Source organism: Centropristis striata, chromosome 7 (genome assembly GCF_030273125.1).
Source record: "Centropristis striata isolate RG_2023a ecotype Rhode Island chromosome 7, C.striata_1.0, whole genome shotgun sequence".
NCBI classification, from domain to species: domain Eukaryota; kingdom Metazoa; phylum Chordata; class Actinopteri; order Perciformes; family Serranidae; genus Centropristis; species Centropristis striata.
Window position 1 is genome coordinate 29,735,229 of NC_081523.1, and position 20,510 is coordinate 29,755,738.

Sequence of the window (20,510 nt, forward strand, 5' to 3'; positions counted from 1 at the left end):
CACTTCACTTGGTTACCTCTGCAAGGATAGATGTTGAGGGAAGAAAAAAAAAGGAAAACTGTAAGCCTTCTGCAGAGTCTCCAGATGTGTTTTTTCTTTCACGGTGACTCCAATTCTCTCATTCCTTCAACCCTTCATCCCTCTCTCCCGTCCTCACCCCCTCCATCGCAACCTCTCAATCTCAATCTCAATCTGGGCTCACTCAAGCGTTGGCCGGCGAAGCCTCCAGCATCGATCCAATAAAGCTGGTAGCCGGCACTGTGAGGCTTGAAGAGCTTTCACCCAAACCTAGCGTTTAAGCACGCTCATTTAACAGCGCGTCGCCATGATCTGATCTGGGGTTGGAGGGTGGCGAGGGAGTATGGGGGGTGTTTGATTTTTTTTCTTCTTTCAGCCTCTTCTTATTTTCCTCTCAAAAGTTTAATCAATAACAGTCACATTGGTTGGACGTGGGCACACAAACACACACACACACACACACACACACACACACACACATCTCCAAATCTCAATTACCTCTCCTGCCAATCCACCAAATAGGCCAAATGTTTTTTTTTTGTTTTTGTTTTTTGCAAGCTCTGGGATTTTATATTCACATCTGGGAATAGATGAGGGAGAAGGAGTAGAGACCTAAAATGTGCTACGTGTACGGAGGTATTTTCTGTCTTTGTGCTGGGTTAAAGTAAATATAGTTTGATTTTTTGTGCCTGTTTAAAAGTCAATGGATTCCCTTCTCCAATGAGCGTGCATCATCAAAGATGCTATTTCACTAGCTGATATGCAGCAGCAGGTGCACAGAGTAAAGTGTACAGAAAGTGTGTGCGCATTTCTGCAAATGTATGCACCTTTATAGTTAAATTTTTAGGAGGAAATTCGGTCCTCATAAGAATACAAACTTTAAGAAAAATCTGCAGTGGTTAGGTTAAAGTTCAGTAATTGGTTTAGTATTAAGGTTTGAGTAATTAGACTTTAGATTGTGGTCAGTGAGATTGAGATGCAGTGGGTTTATTATAGGTAACCTTTAAATTTAAATTAAAAGGTCAGCTCACCCAAATTGCTTTACAAAATAACCCTTTTTTTCATTTCACCACTCCCAGTGGTATCTGGCCAAGCAGATAGTTTAAGTTTTATGTGCTGAGGTTTCGACATCCTACTTTTGAGATTTCTGCTGCCATTTGGACACAACACAAGTGAAGTGAATTTTGCATGTGGTACTTGCAGCATTTAAAAAATGACATTTAAATGTAACAATGTCATCCATTGTCAGACAGTCTCCCAAGCAGATATTCTAGAAAATCAAATTGGAACTACTTTCCACTCATAAGGAGAAGTGAAAACTGTGAGCACAATTTTGTTGCTTGTTTGCTTTAAACAAAGGTCTTATCATATTATGGAACACTGCCTAAAACTTTCCAATGGCAAAATCATGTGAGGCTGCTTTTGCAATACTTCTGATAATCATGCCCACTATAAGCAATGAATGTCCTCATTTTAATGGATTTTTTCAAGTTCAACACTATGGATGCCGACTCCACAGGTTGGGGAAAAAAATTCAGATTGTAAAAAAGTCCATGAGAAAATGACCCTAATCCTCAATTTATTTACTTTCTCAGTTAACATTTTCTAATAAGTCAATACAGCATGATGTTCATGTTAGATGCTAGAATGTAACCATGAAACAGTGGTTGGGTTGATTTTATTTAGGCATGTGGAGTTGTGGACACTGGTTAAAGTTAGGGTAACAATATCAGACACCAAAGAGGGGTACACTTGAGGTTGAGGCTACCTTTTGATTGACAGTTGACCCTTTCACAGTTTGTGTTCACTTCATGAAAGTTAACTGTAACATTTTGGTCCTCTTAATTGTCTTGTTCAGTGGCAGTTGTACTAAAAAACAGGAGTTGGCTCTTTGTTAATTTTTGCTACTTGCTAACCAAGCTAGCTAGTAGCTAGCCAGCTAACTAACAATTTACCTCCTAAGATGGCCACATCCAAAAACATCTAAAAAATCCAATCTCCTTCAAAACAGTTGTCCGCAAATAGATGACGTTATGGTGGCTACTTCCAGTTTTTATATTCAGTCTATGTGTCTATGTGTAACCTAGTAAGTTTGGAGCATAGCCTACTGAGGCCTTTAATAACATACACAGTTTCTGGATGTAACTGCTGAATTTCACTGCCAAACTAAATTCCATTTACAGACATTGTATAGCAGCATAGCATAGCAGCAGAAATCTTAACAGGCAAATATGTCACAACTTGTCTGTCTAACACGATCTGCTTGATTAGATATCACTAGAGGTAACTGGGAAATGTGTTTTGTAATATGGGTGAATGTGGATCAACCTTTTACCCAACAAATCAGTCCAGATTTTTCCAATAAATATGACCATAAAACAAGCAGAACATGTCAGGTCTTTCTCCGCTGTGTCATCTCCCACTTGGCATAATTGATTATAGAGATTTGTCAGCACAGGTGGCTGCAGCAAATCTACTGATGGCAGCAGTCCAACTTGAAATACATTTTATAAGGTTGTTCATGGTTTATTTTTTTACTTAGTTTGTCTTGAATTAACACATTTATGATACTAAATAATGTAATTGCGTTTTGATAAATATGACTTGTGGTAAAAGTTTAAGGGCTGGCAGGTTAATGCAAGCATAAAAAAAACTTGAGAGTGTGTGATTGTATACGTTTAAGTACTTTTTGAATGTGAAATACCTTTTCTCGCCCTCGCATCAATCTCACCTGCAGCACCATAACAAGTCAATCATCCTGTGCTGTTATTGGACTGTAATGCTGCTCTGTAGCCACACACTTGACATGTTCATTAGGTATAAACCAATTCATTTACAACACAGTGCTATTGGATTGTCCTTGCCTCGACATTCATTTCCCAACACATTGGCATTTGATGCATTGCCAGCACCAATTAACTTTGATAACTCAGCCCCAGTTTAATATACTGTTGCTGAATTGGCTTGACAAGAGTGTGGCGATAAGCTATTTCTGAGCTTTTTGAGCGCTGATAGCTGGATTATCGCTCAGAATGAGGGAGGGACACAGAGAACCTTCCTGCATAACCCCCCCGGCCAAAAGTCATTAAAATGTTTGTTTTCGTTGGCAGACACACACAAACACACACAGAGACGCGTATACACTGATTACAGCTATGTCCTTGTTGGCTTTAATGATTTGCATAACTCATTTCTGTTTATATTATTGTGGAGTTTGATTACTATGTTAAATTTTATAGTGCATGTTTTCAAAGTGAAACATTTATCTTTCAATGCAGCTTGAGTGTGTGAACTGTTTTGTGTGGCTTTTTTAAAAAATGAGCAAGTTGTAAATGCTGTTCAGAAAGAATTGTTTCTGATAAACAACCAAGCCAATAAAGGAAATGAAATGCTGCTTTCAGCTGATGTGTTGGTTTTTCTTTCTCTCGGCAGGCTGCCAGGAGCCGGGCTGCTCTCTCGGGTCCCTCTGATCAACTGATTGATCCCTCGATCCATCACTCAACGCCAGTTCCAACGAATGGGAGCTGACATAGGAGCCATGGGCGGGACGAAGGTCTTGCTCCTGGTGTTTCTGGTTGGATGGGAGAAGTCGATGGGACTCAACTGGAACCCAATCCCACGCAAGACTGTTCGATACCAGGGTGAGTGAGCAGTGTATTACCAGCTGATAGAGGTGTTAGGCCTGAAACGTTTCAGTAAAAGCCAGACTAAAGAATTCCTGGTGGTTGTTTGTCCTTAAAGTCACAGTATGATAAAAAACAAAAAAACATTTACCTGTGTTAATCATTTATTTGTCTCATTACCTGCTAAAATGTGTTCAAAAACAGTTTTTTTAAGTGTTAAAACCACTGTAAAACATAAAAATATTTTTTCATGACTCATCCTGAATTCTCGGACAGTTTTGTCCAATCAAATATGATTTGGAGAAACTAGCTAACTGCACACATCGTATTAAATCGAACTTGACTGTTAGCTTGGATAGCTCTAGCAAAGTTTTTAGCTAACTGGTGTCCTCATACACACCTCAGGATATTGCTCTGATAGCTACCTACAATCAAACCTTAAAGTTTGTTTTTCTATGACAGACGAAGTAAAAATACTCAAAAATGATTTTGTTCGCATATATTTGGCAGATATGAAGCGATAACAGAACAATTAGCACATGAACACACAATTAGAAGCTGTAATTTTATCCCACTGTATCTTTAAAGGTTGCTGTGTTATTGTAGCTAGGATGCTAACTGCTAACATACCAGCTAGCCGGAAATATAGTATACAGTATAAGGATTTTCTATTTTCTCTGTACTTGGCTTTTGCAAGGCTCATTAACTGTCAGTTTAAATCTTGTAAGCTTGGTCGCTAACAGGACAAACACGGTTTATTTAGTGTATTTATAGGCTACCAGTGACATCTGTCTCTTTACTTTCTGACTAACTGCCTCAAACTATTCCTCTTTTGTGGAGCAGTTTATAGTCTGACAAAGGGGTGGTAAATAAAGGTTCATGGTGCACCCAGTCTGTTCTCACTCCCAATTCATCATACCAACGCTGGCCAGGGCCCCTTGGGGTTAGATATGGATGCACAATTAACCCTTTCGCGTTCTAAGGAGATGCACTGGGCTTTTCATTATTCCTATGGAAACCCATTCAAATCTTTATTAGACGCTTAAAGCAACTCTCATAATATTAAGAAAGCTTGAAGGTCCCCAACGTTGGGCGAACAGTGGATGAATCAAACAGAATCCAGGCTTCAACCTCTGTTTTCTCAAAGATCAGTACTATCCAGACAGTTTGCTTCTGGTGAACATCCAAATTTAACTAAAATTGAACCTGACAGAAAACATTTATGCAGATTTATTTTACTTCCTGCAACCAAATCCGCTGAAGTCAGACCTTAAGACGTATTTTATGGCCTGACAGCTGTTGGTAGAATCCTCCTAGTTGGCCCTGGAACAATTTATCTGGTCAGACATCTGATACAAAACCAATAATTGCAAAAATGTATTCCATTACAACAACCAGGGAGGATTTTCCATTATATCAGAGACGGATGCTTTCGGATTTTGTTAAGAGGCGGACATCGACCCCCAGTAAAAACAATACATCAGTCTAATCCTAGCGCTCAACTGCATTTGCACTCTTTATCTGGGCCCTCCTCTGCAGCCAGGCCCGACTTTCTTCACTGAACAATGCCAATTGTTGCAAGCTGAGGAATAGTCTTTTTTAATCCCTCAAAGGGGAAGTGCTGCATTCTCTCTCTTGGGGATTAGGGAAATACTATAAAGAGAGGGAAATATATGGGGGAAAAAAGCTATATTTTCTCACCTCTCTGTACCACCTATTCCACCTTTCATCCCATATCTGTCTCTCCTTTCCCATCTCTTCCTCCTCTTTCTGTTTGCCTTTTATCTCTCCCCTCCCCTTTTTTGCTTTGTATGCTGCGGCTCATCGCATGAACCCGAAATGCTCTTATGGCGTTTTCACAAAGAGCTCAGATTTCAGCCGCTCTTGAGGAGAATGGCGCTTGGTGGCAGTGGGGTGTGGAGATATTTCAAACGCAGCTTTCCCATACCGCTATCACATCCCCCACACCCCTACCCCGCCCCGCCCTTCTCCTCTTTTTTCCATACAGCCCTCCTCTTTTCTCTCATCCCTCCATGCTACAGTCATCACGGGTGTTGTGTTAGGATGTGAGGACAGAGAATTGGGGGAAAAAACAATCGATAGGGCGTCGATACTTTCGGCTCCGATGTGACAAAGCCAAGCCAGTGTTGGCAGTGAGCGGCCCAGATCTCTGCTGCACTTTGGCCAGAACACACTTGTGGTAAAGACACGCCAGACAGGGCAAACAGGGACAGCTGCATGGTCTTATATGGCAGAAGCAAAAAAATTGCCCTACCAAAAGTATCTTATTTTCAGTATTTTTCAGAAAATAACTGGTGTATAAATCTGCATATAGAGACAAGATAACTCCCGTCACTTCTAGCGCAGCTTTAACTTTTTTGTCATGAATGTCTTGGAAATAGAAGCCTTGTCATAAAACATGGGAGAAGGAGGATCACGTCACTTCTTTCATACTTGATTCGAGTGTGGCACTTGAAAGATTCTTGACGTAAATTGATTTGCATTGGAAACAAGTGGGATTATCTTACCCGTTGACAGATTTCTCCACTTGGTTAAAGAAAAATGAGATTTTCAGGCTCAATACTGGGTAAAATGACTTATATGGATGGGTTCTTGCTACGGTGCTGAGGAGGAGATAGGAGAGAGACGAAATGGAAAAACAAAGCTGCAGAAAAAAAGGAGGGGGGGGGAGAAGAGAGGGGAGATATATAATGGAAGGAAAGCAAGAGAGATAGACAGGTGGAGAGACATGGAGAAAGACTGGGAGAGAGAGAGAGAGGCCAGTCACTAACTGCCTTAAAAGGACAGAAAGTAGCTTCACAGAAACGACAGAAAAAGGAAAACACACACTCATGCACACACTGTGCAGGCCGTTCACCCTGTGCTTCATTTTGCATCTCCTCATACAGACACACAGCTTACATATTAACGCAACGGTGTGTGTGTGATTTTTTAAAGCAGCGTGAGTTTGCAAGACAGAGACAAGAAGACAAGCAATGAAAAACCAGAGTGAGAGAAAATGTGGGGGCACAGAGGGCGTGTGTGTTTATACCTATTTGTGTAGAGAGAGTGTGTGTGTCTGTCTATCTAATCCCCCTTTGTTTATATGTGTGTGTGAGTGTGTGTACTGCTTAGGCTGGCAGTCTGAGGGATTTGGAGCTTCGGGCAGCGCGGGAGGAGGTGTGTGTGTGTGTGTGTGTGAGAGAGAGAGAGAGAGAGAGAGACAGAGAGAGAGAGAGAGAGAGAGAGAGAGAGAGAGAGTTGGTGGGTTATGGTGGGGCAGAGAGATGGTTGAAGAGATAATATTTACCCCACCATCACCACTCCCACCCACCCACCAACACCAGCACCCCCGCCCAGCAATTACACAAGGCTTACATGAGGTTACAGAAGAAGAAACACAAACATCCTCTCGCTGTGTTTTCTTCACTATCTATTCACCTCTTTTATTTTTTCTTAAAAGTCACATTTTGACATTTGGAATTTTCTGCTGTTGTTATTTCTCGCCACCCACTTGTCACATTTATGGAGGGGGAAAAATCACAGTTGGCTCTTAATGAGACACTTTATGCACACACATTATGTATGGCTCTCGTAGAGCTGCTAATGAGCGTCGTAAATTGACATACTTTTCTTTTCTAATCACTGACAGTTTGCATGCATCTTGATTTCTTTTCACTTTAATGTGGCTTGTTTTTCATATTTATGTTCATATTATTCTCATTCATATTTTTGCTAAAGGTCTTCCCACACATTCATTTGTAGCCTACTAAATGTTAAAGGAACAGGCTGATGCTATTTCAGTGTTTTCTTACTGGCATCAAATTAAATGAAAAGACTAAAACCAAGAATATTTGAGTCAGTCTCTCTATACTTTCTGACTTCTCTGCCGTTTCTGTGCAAATACATACTATACAAGAGTCATTTCAAGTTTCACTTCACACAGATTAAAACGAACTCATTTACCTTCATAGTTCACAATTTTGAAGTAAGTCCACAGTAGCAAAAAATAAACCACTTTAATTTTTTTAAAGCTTCGACCCGGCGGGCACTTTTTGATTTAAAGGTGAGATTTTTTTGCATTGGAATCTGTAGTGATTTATTCAAAAAGGTTCAGCAGTTTTGGTATAAAGGGTGTTAACTGGTGACTTAGCCAAAACACCGGCTACTGCATTGTGCGAATTGGCAGTAGCACTAGCCATGCAGGTGTTGTGTCCAAATCTGCTTCCTCGTCGTTATGTGTTTCCTACCAGCTAATCTGAAACAAACCTTAGCCCTTCCTCTAGCCACAGAGGAGGGTGTTTCAGGAAACATCATTTTAACTGGAGGGAAACACTATTTAATGAAAGAACAGACTTTGACATGCTGGGTGCCGAAAATCTTTGGTTGCCTGGAAAAAAAACAGTGGGTGGGCATCATTAACTGTTGCAAGGGTTAATGACACTCACATTCACATGTATGAGTTGCAATCTGATACCTTCTATGAACACGCTCTTTTAATGCATTGATGCACCGCTCTGCCCCCAAGCCCATTGATTCTTATCATAGAACCAATGTTTTTTCTTTAAAAAGGTAGTTTGTTAAATCAGCTGGGCATTGTACATTTTAGAAACATCACTCAGACAGACTTTGACTATTTACAGCACCATGTGGGCTTTACTCAAAACAAACTACCTCACCCGTGTTCACTGTAATCTGGGAACCCTGCTTTTTTTGTCTATTTTACTCACAATAGGACCATCATTTACTAAATTGAAATTGCTGTACAAAAGAAGACTTGATTGAAGAAGATTGAGACCATAAACTCAATCAGTAGTTTACATGGGGTAATAAATCAAGTGAAAAGTAGGGTCATTTTACCACTGATTTGCATACAGACTTGTTTCCAACCAATGGAGTCGCCTCCTGCTGGCCATTACAATACGGGGTTTTTTTGTTTTTTTTATTTAGATTGATTTATTTACACGCACTTTCACACTGGCTTTACTTTTCAGGCAGGGAGGATGGTGCCTGAGATCCACAATATCTGTAGTTAGCCAGAGTTAGCTGTCATAAATTAATGGTTAGACCATGTAAGGTTCTATCAGTAAAAAAATGTATTGAATACAGTGAGGATTCATTTTATTAATCCGGAATTTAGTGTTTTTCTCCCATCAAAAATTACATAGTCAAATTGGAGTAGCCTTAGTCTTTTTTTATTTATTTCTTCGTTTAGTTAAGTGTAATGTAAACTCTAGTCTGAGTCATATAACTTTATAAAAACTATAGGTTTACAAACTTAAATTTAAGGATTATTTAATCTTTGTCTCCTCATGGGATTTTTTGATGATAAGAAAAATATATAATATAATTTCTTTGAAGGTTTCAGACTTGTTCCGGACTTGTTTTCCGTCTTTCATCTTTTTCATTCTGTGCCTGACTGACCTGCTCTGCCCTTTTCCCTCCTGTCTCTCACTGAATTGGTCACAGCTGATTGGAGCATCCATTATGTTGTTTTAAGCTATTTTCACGCCCCTTAACCTGGCCCTTTTTCCACAGAAAATACTTCAGCTGATAACAGAGCTGTCTTCTCCCACTCCTTTGTGTGCTTTTTTCTCACTTTCTTTCTCCTTTTTTCCCAGCTTTTTCTTGCTGGGCTCATACACTCTCTCTCTCTCACACACACACACACACACACACACGCACACAAACCCACACATACACTCCTTAGCCCAGCCCAACGACAGAGGCCAGTAAGCCAAAACTATGACAAAATGCAGCAGCTGTGGTTTAACAAAGAAAGGAAGAAAGAATGAGAGAAAGAACAGAAATGGGAGGTGAAGAGAGTAGGAGAAATAGAGCCCTTAGAAACTTGATATGTTGTTTGAAAATTGAGCCAGCTTTGCTGCAGCACATGCATCTTTAAAGAAACGCCAAAGCAAATGCATGCCTCTTGATTTAGAAAGAAAAAGATAGACTGAGCGATGGTGGGAGAGAAAAAAACAGCAGAAAGAGAGTGGAAAAGGGCCGGGCCTCTGACCTCCAGAAACCTCTTCCTCTCAACCTTTCTTTTTTTCTCCCTTCTTTCTGTCTCTCCGTCGTATCTCCCCAAACCCTCCAATTACAGTAATGAGTGGTTGAGAGCGAGGCAGAGAGAGGCTGTGCGTGACTGGGAGGATAAATGGGGGAGAGGAAGGGAGGGATAGAAGAAGGAGATTCATCACTTTTTATCTGCTATGAGTGTCACTCATCCCCTGACCCTGCGCTGATTGGTCAGTGAAGATTAACAGCCGGGACCAGATGTCAGGACCTGAAGAGCTCTCTGTTGTCACACTGACTTTGTGAGAGCTGATGTGTGGGCAAGTAGGCATGTGGATTAAAATGAAAACGCCACTCGAGGCCTGCTCTTATCCAAAGCACCTTCTTGTCGTTGTAGTGACACCATTGACATTATATTAAAAATCCTTTTTCCATCTCAATAAACCAGACAGGAAGTAAACATGTCATACATCAGTACTGAGAAACATGGGAAATGTATGACATCACACATGAAAACAATAATTTAACATGTAATGTCTCATGTAATGGGTTAAAATATGTGGTTATCTTGACATTTCACATGTGGTTTATCTCATGATGACTTCACATGCAGGCACATGGTATTTTTCGGGACACTTAACGTGTGGAACTGGAAAATTACATGATATCAGCACTCTTGATTGTGACATATGTTTCCAGTTAAAACATGAATTTCACAGGTTTTTTTTTCCTTAGTGATGCAACAATTGTTTAAAGGGGACATAGTATCCTCATTTTCAGGTTAATACTTGAATGCTGGATTTCTTCTAGAACATTCTTTAATATGTTCTAGTATGCAAACATTATTTAATATTTAAAAAAAACACATTCAGAAATAAAACACACTCTACTTTCTTCTAAATGGGGCCATTATTTGAACTAGTGTGGCTTTCTCAGCATCAGATACTATCGGTTGAGACGATAGTGTTGTCCTAAAAAAATTCTGAGGTAATAAATCAAGTTTTTTCATTTTGCATTGAAATTAATGGACAGAAATGTTTTTGCAACCACACTTAGCACCCCCTGTTGGAATTTTCGGTAGAATGCAGCTTAAGGCACTTCCTGGTTTGCCTCCCTGCTTAGACCCGGGGGTTGCCGCCTGCACTCAAAAAAATTATTAAGCCAAAAATGTGGACTTTATGTAATTTAATTACATGTAAATTTTCCATGTAATTTCGTTACATACGTTGAATGTAAAAGGTCAAATTAAATGCAATGTTTTTCTTTCATTAAAAAGTAATATAGATAAATTAAATAGCGTTAATGCAAATTTCTACATAAACTTAATGTGTAGATTTACTTAAAATTTACGTATACTTTTACATAAACCTTATGAGTTCATTCAATATTACATATAAAGTTAAAGAGACTTATAAAGTCCATACGAAGTAAAGCATATTAAGATCATAACTCATATACAACAACTTCCTTACTTACTACTAATAAGCAATAATTCTGAGGTTATTGAGGGAAAACTCTTAGTTAATGTCTTACTGGTTGTATAATAAGGACATGCAGAATAAGGCATTAATAACGACTTAATAATGACTAATTAAGAGCCAATATGTTACTTATTTGCATGCTAATAAGCAACTTATTAATGTTGAATATTTGTTCCCTAAACAGTAATCTGTTGCCCCAATTTGGTGCTTAATGTTAATAAAGAAACTTTTTCATAACTGCTTGCGTATGAGATGCTTGAATAAACACATAAGGTTTATGTAAAAGTATACATAAACTTTAAGTAAATTTACACATTAAGTTTATGTAATTTACATTAACGTTATTTAATTTATTTATGTTACTTTTAAATGAAAGGAAAACATTGCAATTAATTTGACCTTTTAAATTCAACGTATGTAACAAATTTACATGGAAAATGTACATGTAATTAAATTACATAAAGTCCACATTTTTGGCTTAATTATTTTTTTGAGTGTGCTTTATATAATATAATTGTGACATCACAACCTTACAGAAGTCCTGACAGTATTTATACACCCTTAACCACCTAGCCTTGCTTTATAAAAAAAAAAAAAAAGACATCTTTACATGATAAACAAGTTATATGAAGAGCCTAGTTGGCAATTTTTCTCTATTTCTCTCTTATACTACATATTAGGATACAAATTGTGTAGTTCATTTGAGGACATGAATCAACATTTCATAATGCAAAATACCAAAGAGATGTCATGTGTCCTAGCCACCAAAACCTGCCAGAAATGTAGCTCTGTAGAGGACCAGAGAAATGCGAGACGAGGAAGAGATCTTCGGCAGTGACGACGACAGCGAGGACAACGAGGACAACGAGATTATACTCCTGCACAGACTACTTATGTTAAAAGGCACAAGCAGAAATCTGGGCTCCTACTTTACCTAGCAGCTTTCTGAATGAACTAGACCACATGTTGTGCCTTACAGAGCTCCACATTTTTGCCTGCTCCAGAGATTGTTTGAGCAGATAATTGGTCTATTTTGCCTGGCACTTACAGTAACTACCCTATGAGTCCTTGTAGTCACTGATGTACTGAGGCTGTAGCTCAGGTTGCCGAACAGGGTTTTTCACTAATCGTCAGATTGTTAGGATTGGTGGTTCCATCCCTAAGTCCTCCAACCCAAAAACCACATAGGTTGTTTGTTCCTACTCCCTAATATTACCTACAGGTGCATTTTCTATATTAGCACCGTTACCTGTCACACTGTCAATGCTGACTTTGGTTTTACGAAAGGACAAAAAAAAGCGCTGCTCTGGATCCAAAGTCTCCCCACTTTGCAGACTTTGTCACTCTTTGTACGATGTCACCTGACTTTCTCCTTTGCTTACATCATAAATGAGGCTTTTCTCAGGAACAGTTCCTCGGTATTCCAATGGAATGAATGCACTGAAATTTGTAGAGATCTTACAAACACGTTCATGAGAAAACGTTACAGAATTGCTATAGCCGCTAGAGGATGCTTACACAATAAATGTAAAATTGGGTTGTAATAAGGTACTTGTGACTACTGGCTTGTGTGAAAGCCAATTCTTTTGTGACTTTTTGACAGTATATCCAGTATGAGAATGTTTTTTATCATTATTATACTGGCTTTCATTTAGTGTCTTAATGGCTTTCCACTTGAACAAGAATCCCCTGTTCTTCTGAATCACCAAATACTTGTAATTTTTAGCTTGTAAATCATTCAGTGAGTCAAACTATAGCAGCGCCATTGCACCCGTTGAGCTCCACAGGGCCCCTTTCTATCTCTTTGTATGTGTGTGTGTGTCATCACCACAACACTGTACAAAAAAGCCTAACTCTCCCCAGCTGGTGCCCGCTGCTGTACCAGTCATACATGCTGAACCATGACGCTGGAATGGAAAAACCTCACTTGTGGCATCAACCAGCTCTTGATTTGTTCTGCTTGTTGTGGACTGCAATGGCGACCCCCCACCAAGTGGGGCTGTTTCATCCCCCCTCCCGCTTTCATCTTCCAACTTCAGCCCCCCCAAAACATCCCCCCACTGGGCTCACTTGTTCCGTTGTTGTGTTAATCTACTTTTACCACTTCCTTCCTCCCACTCTCCCATCCCTTCATCTTGCTCTCTCGATTCTTCTAAATTCAATAATTCCATTGCCATGACTGTTTATGAAAAACTGTGATGCTGAAGCTTTACAGGAAATACAAATGCTCCTTAACCAGCAAACAAGGGCTTACACACTTAAGCCATGCAAAGACGAGTAATTATTCGGCTTAAAAACATGTTTCATCACTGTACTTGTGATTATTTTTTATGGCACATTGATTCAGTCACAAGGGAACATGAATTCCTTGTGTTGAATAATCCTATAAATCTCATTTATTCTTTATTTACAATAGCAGATAATCTATAAGAACATAAATTCAATCCACCGTTGATATTTTGGCAGATCCCACTAGTATAGGCATGTATATCTTTCCCTTTCTTGTCTCTCTCTATATCCATGCTCTCATTCTGTCGTACACCTGACTCGCCTGTGAACTTGTCATCTGTTCAGCAGACAAAGCTTGTGCATCCACGTGGGAGTGTGTGTGCCTTTGTGTGCGCAGTGTTGTTTTTTCCTTCAAAGAGGGTACCTGCTCAGATGAGGGTCTGACGACGCGGTGTGCGCACGCTCGGGTACATCTGCATGTTTGTGTGGGCGCTGCACAATGTCTCTCCCTCCTCTGTCTGTCTCTGCCTCTCACTCGGTGTTTGTCGCTGCTTCAAAGCTCTCCCCAAAATAGGCCTTTAATCATAGTTTGGTGTGTGAGTGGCTCGGCGGTTAGAAGCTATAAGCAGAGGCTGGGTGTATTTATAGCTGGCAGAGAGAAGGAGGCTGGAGCTCCGCTGGAAGGCTGATGGAGGCAGATTACAGAGGCCAGGCCCTGGATCGAGACCTTCTCAGCCGGCCGTGAAGCAACAGGCGCTCACCCTCGTCCCCCTCTTCCTCCTCCTTCTCCTCCTCAGACACACATGGGAGTTCTGTTTGGTTTGGCTTGGTTTGTTTTGGGCTGGGCTCAATGGTGAAGCTGTGACCTGACCCTAAGATACCCTGCGAGGAAGTGCATATGTACACCGCCCCCACTCGCTGCCCCTATGTAAAAAAAAAGTGCCCTCTTGCATGCCCCCATGGTAAATAAAGAATGATAATGTTTCTGTAAATGGAGAAAACATGTTAAAGTGCCCCCAGAGTGCCCTTTCAGTAAAGAAAATGGATTGAAGTGTCCTTCAGGGTGCTTTTAAATTGAGAAAATTTAATGAAATGTCTTCTACGATGCTCTTCCAGTAGAGAAAATGTGATAAAGTGCCCTCTGGGTTTCCCTTAAATGAAGAAAATGAAAAGAGGGTCCTTTAGGGTGCCCTTCAAGTGGAGAAAACACGATGAAGTGCCCTCTGCCATGCCCTCTAAGTGGAGAAAATGGAATGAAGTGTCCTTTAGGGTTCACTTGAATCGAAAAAATATAATGAAGTGTCCTCTAGTGTGCCCTTTTAGTGAAGAAAACATGATGAAGTGCCCTCTAGGGCATCCATAAATGGAGAAAACACGATAAAAATCCTTCTGGTGTGCTTAAAACTAAGAAAATGCATTGCAGGCTGTTAACAGCTGAATAACAAAAGTCCTTGACCGCTTTGAAAAGAATCACACACTTTGGGTTTTAGTTCATTTTTATTCACTATTAAATAATCTCATATAGCCTTGAAACTTATTTCGATAGCTAACCCATCAAAGTTAAATTATTTTGCCCGTGTTGCTGCATTCAAAGAAGCTTAACACATTCAATACACTAGCTGATAAATTACAACCTCTTGTTGTAAGGAAGGACCTATTCACATGACTCTTTCCATTGTGACTAGTTTTTTATATTTTATCATCCTGTTGATAATATTTTGTCTGCAGTTGCATTATTGTTGTGTGATACTGCAGTTTTATACCGGGAGTGTGTGACACTCGTGGGACACGCTGGCAGTTATTCCAAATGGTTGTCCTCACAGCTATATCTACTTGCAATAATGTACAGTTAGATCTGCATTTTTTTTATATAATCTATACCTGTATATACTGCATGTGTAAAGTTGAATCTAACCTATTCTAATCTAAAACCACACAACAACATATCTCTGACAGTGGTGGAATGTTTGGTACACTTCCTTCAGCACTCTAGTACAACTGCAACTGAAGGGTACTTTACTCAAGTACTTCCATGTTATGCTACTTCAATCTGTAATTTTCTTTGAAAAATATAGGACATTTTGCTCCACTGACCAGCCATACTTATTATTTTCTTTGAAGGAATATGACTTTAAAGGCATTATATAATGCTGTTCTTCCAGTTATAGTCAAAACATGTTTAATGATAGCAGTTGTGAAGTAATACAAATTTCTGATAAATACTAATATTTTTAAACATCACATTTAAAAATTAATCTTGGTAGTAAATAATAAGTTTTTCTGTGATCATAACATATACTTTGAATATAAAACAGGTGCTCGAGTGCACTAAAAAAAAGCATCAAAATAGACTTAAAGCTAATAACTGTCCAGGGCATGATCCCCACGGACACCCCTACACAAGTCTGCGCTAAGCCCCCAAAGTCCTCAAGCCCTAGAGAGTACATTTTTATACTTTTTAATAGCACACCTAATAATACACACCTTCTACAGTGAGATCCTACACAGTTGTGTTAACTCTAAAAACCTGTGTAGGCCTACTTTTTTCCACACGGAAGGTTGATCAGGGATCTATAAGGACATTGATTAACTAAAAGTTAGTATGATGCATTCCATGTATTTACTCTAAGCTAAAAAGGTGGAAACCCATTTCTGCCTATAAAACTCAGACATATCTGTATTTAAATGCATGTATTGTTATACAATATATGGTCTACCACTCACCAATGCCTGCCACTTTCTCTTGGTCTCATTTTATTACCCTCTTTTATCACACTCTCACAGCCGTCTAAAGACAAACACCCGGAGCCAGTGAAGAGGTCTTGTAGTGCTGTGATCTCTGATCATTTCTGTTTCCACTGGTACTGACCCTGGTCAGGCCCTCTGAGTATCTATCTTTTGTATTCTGCCTTTCTATTCTGGCTCTGCCCTGTTGTTTGTATTTCTCCTCATCTGTTGGACTCATTATGCCTCCCCATCGTCTCTGCCCTCCATTTCTTATTCGTTTGCACTCTTTTATTTATATTCTCTCTTTTCTTCTGCTGCCTACAAACTGTTGTCTATAAGCATCAAAGGCCTTGTAATTTAACCCAAACCACCCTTACAAACACACACACAAACACACACACACACACACACATACACACACACACACACACAATCCTTGAGATGATGGAAAAGACACAAAACAGCCCTAGTTTAAAGCTTTAAATGGTTTTCAAGTGTCTAAATGCACTAAATACTGAGCTTTGGAGTTCTCAAAAAGATCACTGTATCTAACTGTATTCTGAAACGAATTAGCTCAGTATTTAGTGCATTAAGAGACTTGAAAACCATTTAAAGCTTTAAACTAGGGCAGGTTTGTGTCTTTTATTTGTGTCTTGCTGTTTTTATCCTTTTCTGCTCCGTCATTATTAGAACAGAGGATTACTTATTTTTGGGCCCTTTAGCTTTCCTTACATTCAGCTTTCCACAGCTGTAAAAACATCTAAAGTCAGATTTCTCTTAAAGCTGCAGATGGTGTTTACATAAATTTGAACTCACATGCTTGTCTTTCAAAAAACGTACATACACACTTGTCCATAAATAGTGATGAATCACAGGTGCGGAGAGCCTTGTGTCTGATGACGAGAAAGCCACACTCAGGTTACAGCGCACACACGCACACACTGAGCAGGTAGCCTCAGGGCTGCCACAGTGTGGTGGCAGATGGTAAGTGCTTCTGCCCGTATCGCCTCTTAATGACAGAGCTGCTGATCACTTCAAACAAGCCACTCGGAGCAAAACTTTCCCTCTGTTGGTGGAGAGATGTTCAAGTCACTGAGCAGGTACCCTGGAGAACTATTCAGGACGGTGTGCGTGTGTGTGTGTGTGTGTGTGTGTGTGTGTGTGTGTGTGTGCCTTTTAGCTTCCCCAGAAACTTTGTATATTCAGTGTGTGTTCATGTGTTCAGACGCGCACTGATTTGTGTGTATAGCCACGTACCTTTACATAAGTGTGAGCTTGTGCGTGTGTGTGTCAGTAAAAGTGTGTCAGCTCTGGAGTTTTCTTGCCCGGCTGTGTGGAACACAGCAGATGTGCTCAGTTCTCCCCTGAGGATGCCACCGCTCTATCTCTCTCTCTCTCGCTCTCTCGCTCCCTCTCTCTCTCTCTCTCTCTCTCGCTCGCTCTCTCTCTCTCTCTCTCTCTCTCTCTGTCTCTCTCTCTCTCTTTCTCTCTCTTCACTTACTCTCTCTCTCTTCACTGACTCTCATCAGGCTCCCTCATCCGTACATACCCTCCAATGTTTATACACCGCTGCTCTTCACATAATAAGCTGACTTCAGTACTTATCCCCCTTCCTTCCTTTGGTTACTTATTCCCTCCCCTCCTCTATCTCTCTCCCGCCATCCTCCTGTACCTTTCGCAACATGTTGCCTCTCAGAGTTTTTTTTAACCATAACTTAACCAGATTTTACTTACTGATTTCTATAGTGTTAAACATAGAAGCATGGTTTTAGTGGAAGGGTTTTATGAGGCCATGATGTTTAAAATTCAGTTTTAGAGACTTTTAGACTTCTTAAAAGTATTCTAGAATTAAGAGTTAAAACTTGGAATTTTTGGTAGATGGATAATGTCAGATTTTGCCCTCATTGCATGAGTCAACACCGCTGGCACCCACTCCACCAAGTGGACTGATTGATCTGGCATCATGATATGAGCCAATGGTCAATCAATGGTCAGGGGTTTTGGACTGTTTGTGTGTGAATTGTAAGGTTTATTAGTCAGACTACAAAGGCTCAAGAGTTAACAGCTTTCTTGCAGGGTCCTCGAGACTGCTCTATTGGAACGGCGGGAAGGTGCGCCTCTTTAAATGATGCTGCCACAAGGGTTTGTGAGGCAGAAAATATCTACTTTCCTTTCGTAAAGGATCAGTTACGTAGTTACATTGTCACAGAATTCCCATGATGCAAGGCAGTGAAATTTACAATATTATAAATCTAATCCCCTCCCTCGTGAACATGGTCAGAGTTGAGGTAGTAGCCATGTTTCCATTAAAGTTGAAGCAACTGTGAATTTTGAAAAGTCGCATTAAAGAAAATGTGTATAAGGGATGTTTTCATCATCTGGTTTCGAGAGAATAAATGAAGCTGCATAAATGTACTTCGGTCAGAAGATGGCAGTGTAATATATCGCTGTAGGCTAATCTGTCACCTGTTTCCACTGTCCTCCAGTGGAAACAGGTGATCAGTCATGTGAGTCAAATGTTCACTACGTCAGAACTTATTCTGAAAAAGGGTTTCCATCTCCCGTTTAACGCATTAACTATTTTTCAAAAAAGACAAAAAACTCCTCAAGCAAGGGTAAAAATGTATATGTGGAAGTTTTATCAAATTTCTGTGTTTCCATGAAGCTTTCCTCATGTGAATCTTCAAAATGTGCATAGAAACACAACAATTGTCAGACTGAAGATGGAAGTGGTGCATGATGGGAACTGGCCAGGTCGTTCTCTGATGGTTCAACACTTTTTTACTTTTAGCGTCTTTTGCTTTCAGTAGTTTCAGGTGACTGATGGTACAATGGTAAATCACACTGATGTTCAAAATGTGAAATTAAAGCTCATGCCAGAAAGTGTAATAAAACATAAATAAATTAACTTATTAATCCAAGATAAAGAGAACAGGAGAAAATAGGACTGAAAAACCTTTTGAAATTGTCACAAGGTCGATCTAGAGCTTTGATCCAAAATAGTCAGTTCATTGATGTTTTGCACACTGAAAGCAATGTGGGTTTTCTTTCAAATACCATGCTCTTGTAAAACAAATATCACCTTTCATTTAAAACAAGACAAAAGCCTCCAAAAAAAGGCTTTTGGTACGCTGATGAAGGCCGAGACAAGTAAAATTAATGAATTATATATTTTCTGTAGCAGCCTTTCTTTATAAATGATCACATTTTCATTTCAAATATATGTGTGTAATATCAGCTTTTATCCTCATTGCAGAGTCAAGTGTTCTAAACTCAGAACTGGGTTTAGCTTGAATGACTTTGAGCTTTCAGTAACAAGCTCACTTTTTTAACCTTTTCTCTCACATACTCACAGCTCCATCATCCAGTTCAGTCTGCTCTATGTATATAGAGTAGTATAGTGTATTTAGTCCCAACTAGGCCACAGTCACATGAGCAGTTAGTCACACCATAAATCACACTCGTTCCTGCCGTTCCCTCCCTGGATTTCAGCTGCTATTTTCAGTCGGGGAAATGGCGAAAGAAGGGAAAATATTCATGCTGTAGAAAACAAAAAACGGAATATTGTTATTCAATTTATGAGATCGCATTACGTGCAGCGCTGGGCTGTCGTCGCCTCGCGTTTTGCACATATTCTATCCAGCCCAGATAGAGTCAGAGAGAGGAGAGAGGGAGAACAAGGTGACACTACAAGCAACAAGAGTGTGGATAATGAAAACTAAACACCATCCTTTCGCTTTTTCCTCCTGTCTTTGTCTTGCCTTCTCATCTGCTCTGCACCACTAGTTTGTCTGTGTGCTAGTCAGGGGATTTGAGTGTGTGTGTGTGTGTGTGTGTGTGTGTGTGGCTGTCTTTACGATGTGTGTGTGGAGTGAACAGCAAAACAGTGGGTGCATCATTTTTAAATTTTGATGAAAAAAAAAGTCAACAAACCCTGCAGATGGAAGCGTGAAGAGAACATTTTGTGATTTTCTCATAATCTTTTTGAGATTGTTTGTGTCTGTCCGCCAAACAACAACAACAACAAATATATATGCACCCTGTAAACAAATTAGCCGGCCCTGAGATGAATCACATTGAATTAGCTAGTCAAAGGATCAATAAGTGGGTTTACAAAGAGGCTAATATTACGTGAATACTCTGAGTAATAGCCTAATCAGAGTAAAAGGCCTCACTTAGGCTTTTATTAAAATGCAATCTGCATCAGGATGTGCATCACAGATAATGAACAATCTAATCACACCTGCAGATTTACACCCATTATCAGCGTGCATTCATAAGCATTCTCATGCTCTGCATTCTGTCCACGTCGGATCTCATTTTCCATTTGCAATAAGGTCCAACTCTAAATCCCTGCATTGTTGTGTATAGGCGCAGTGTGTAGCCGGGATTAATTAAGCTGCTCTCTTTTTAA

The 20,510-nt window shown here is 39.8% G+C and overlaps 1 protein-coding gene across 2 annotated transcripts in view; it reads left to right on the plus strand.

Moving 5' to 3' along the window:
- Window positions 1-20,510, plus strand: part of sema4c (sema domain, immunoglobulin domain (Ig), transmembrane domain (TM) and short cytoplasmic domain, (semaphorin) 4C) — a 111,206-nt gene that overhangs the window by 53,499 nt on the left and 37,197 nt on the right. For both annotated transcript variants that reach the window (XM_059336981.1, XM_059336982.1), the window contains one exon: window positions 3,451-3,659. In XM_059336981.1, the coding sequence (XP_059192964.1) occupies window positions 3,536-3,659 (124 nt within the window). In that variant the 5' untranslated portion in view covers window positions 3,451-3,535. The remainder of the gene's footprint in view (window positions 1-3,450; window positions 3,660-20,510) is intronic.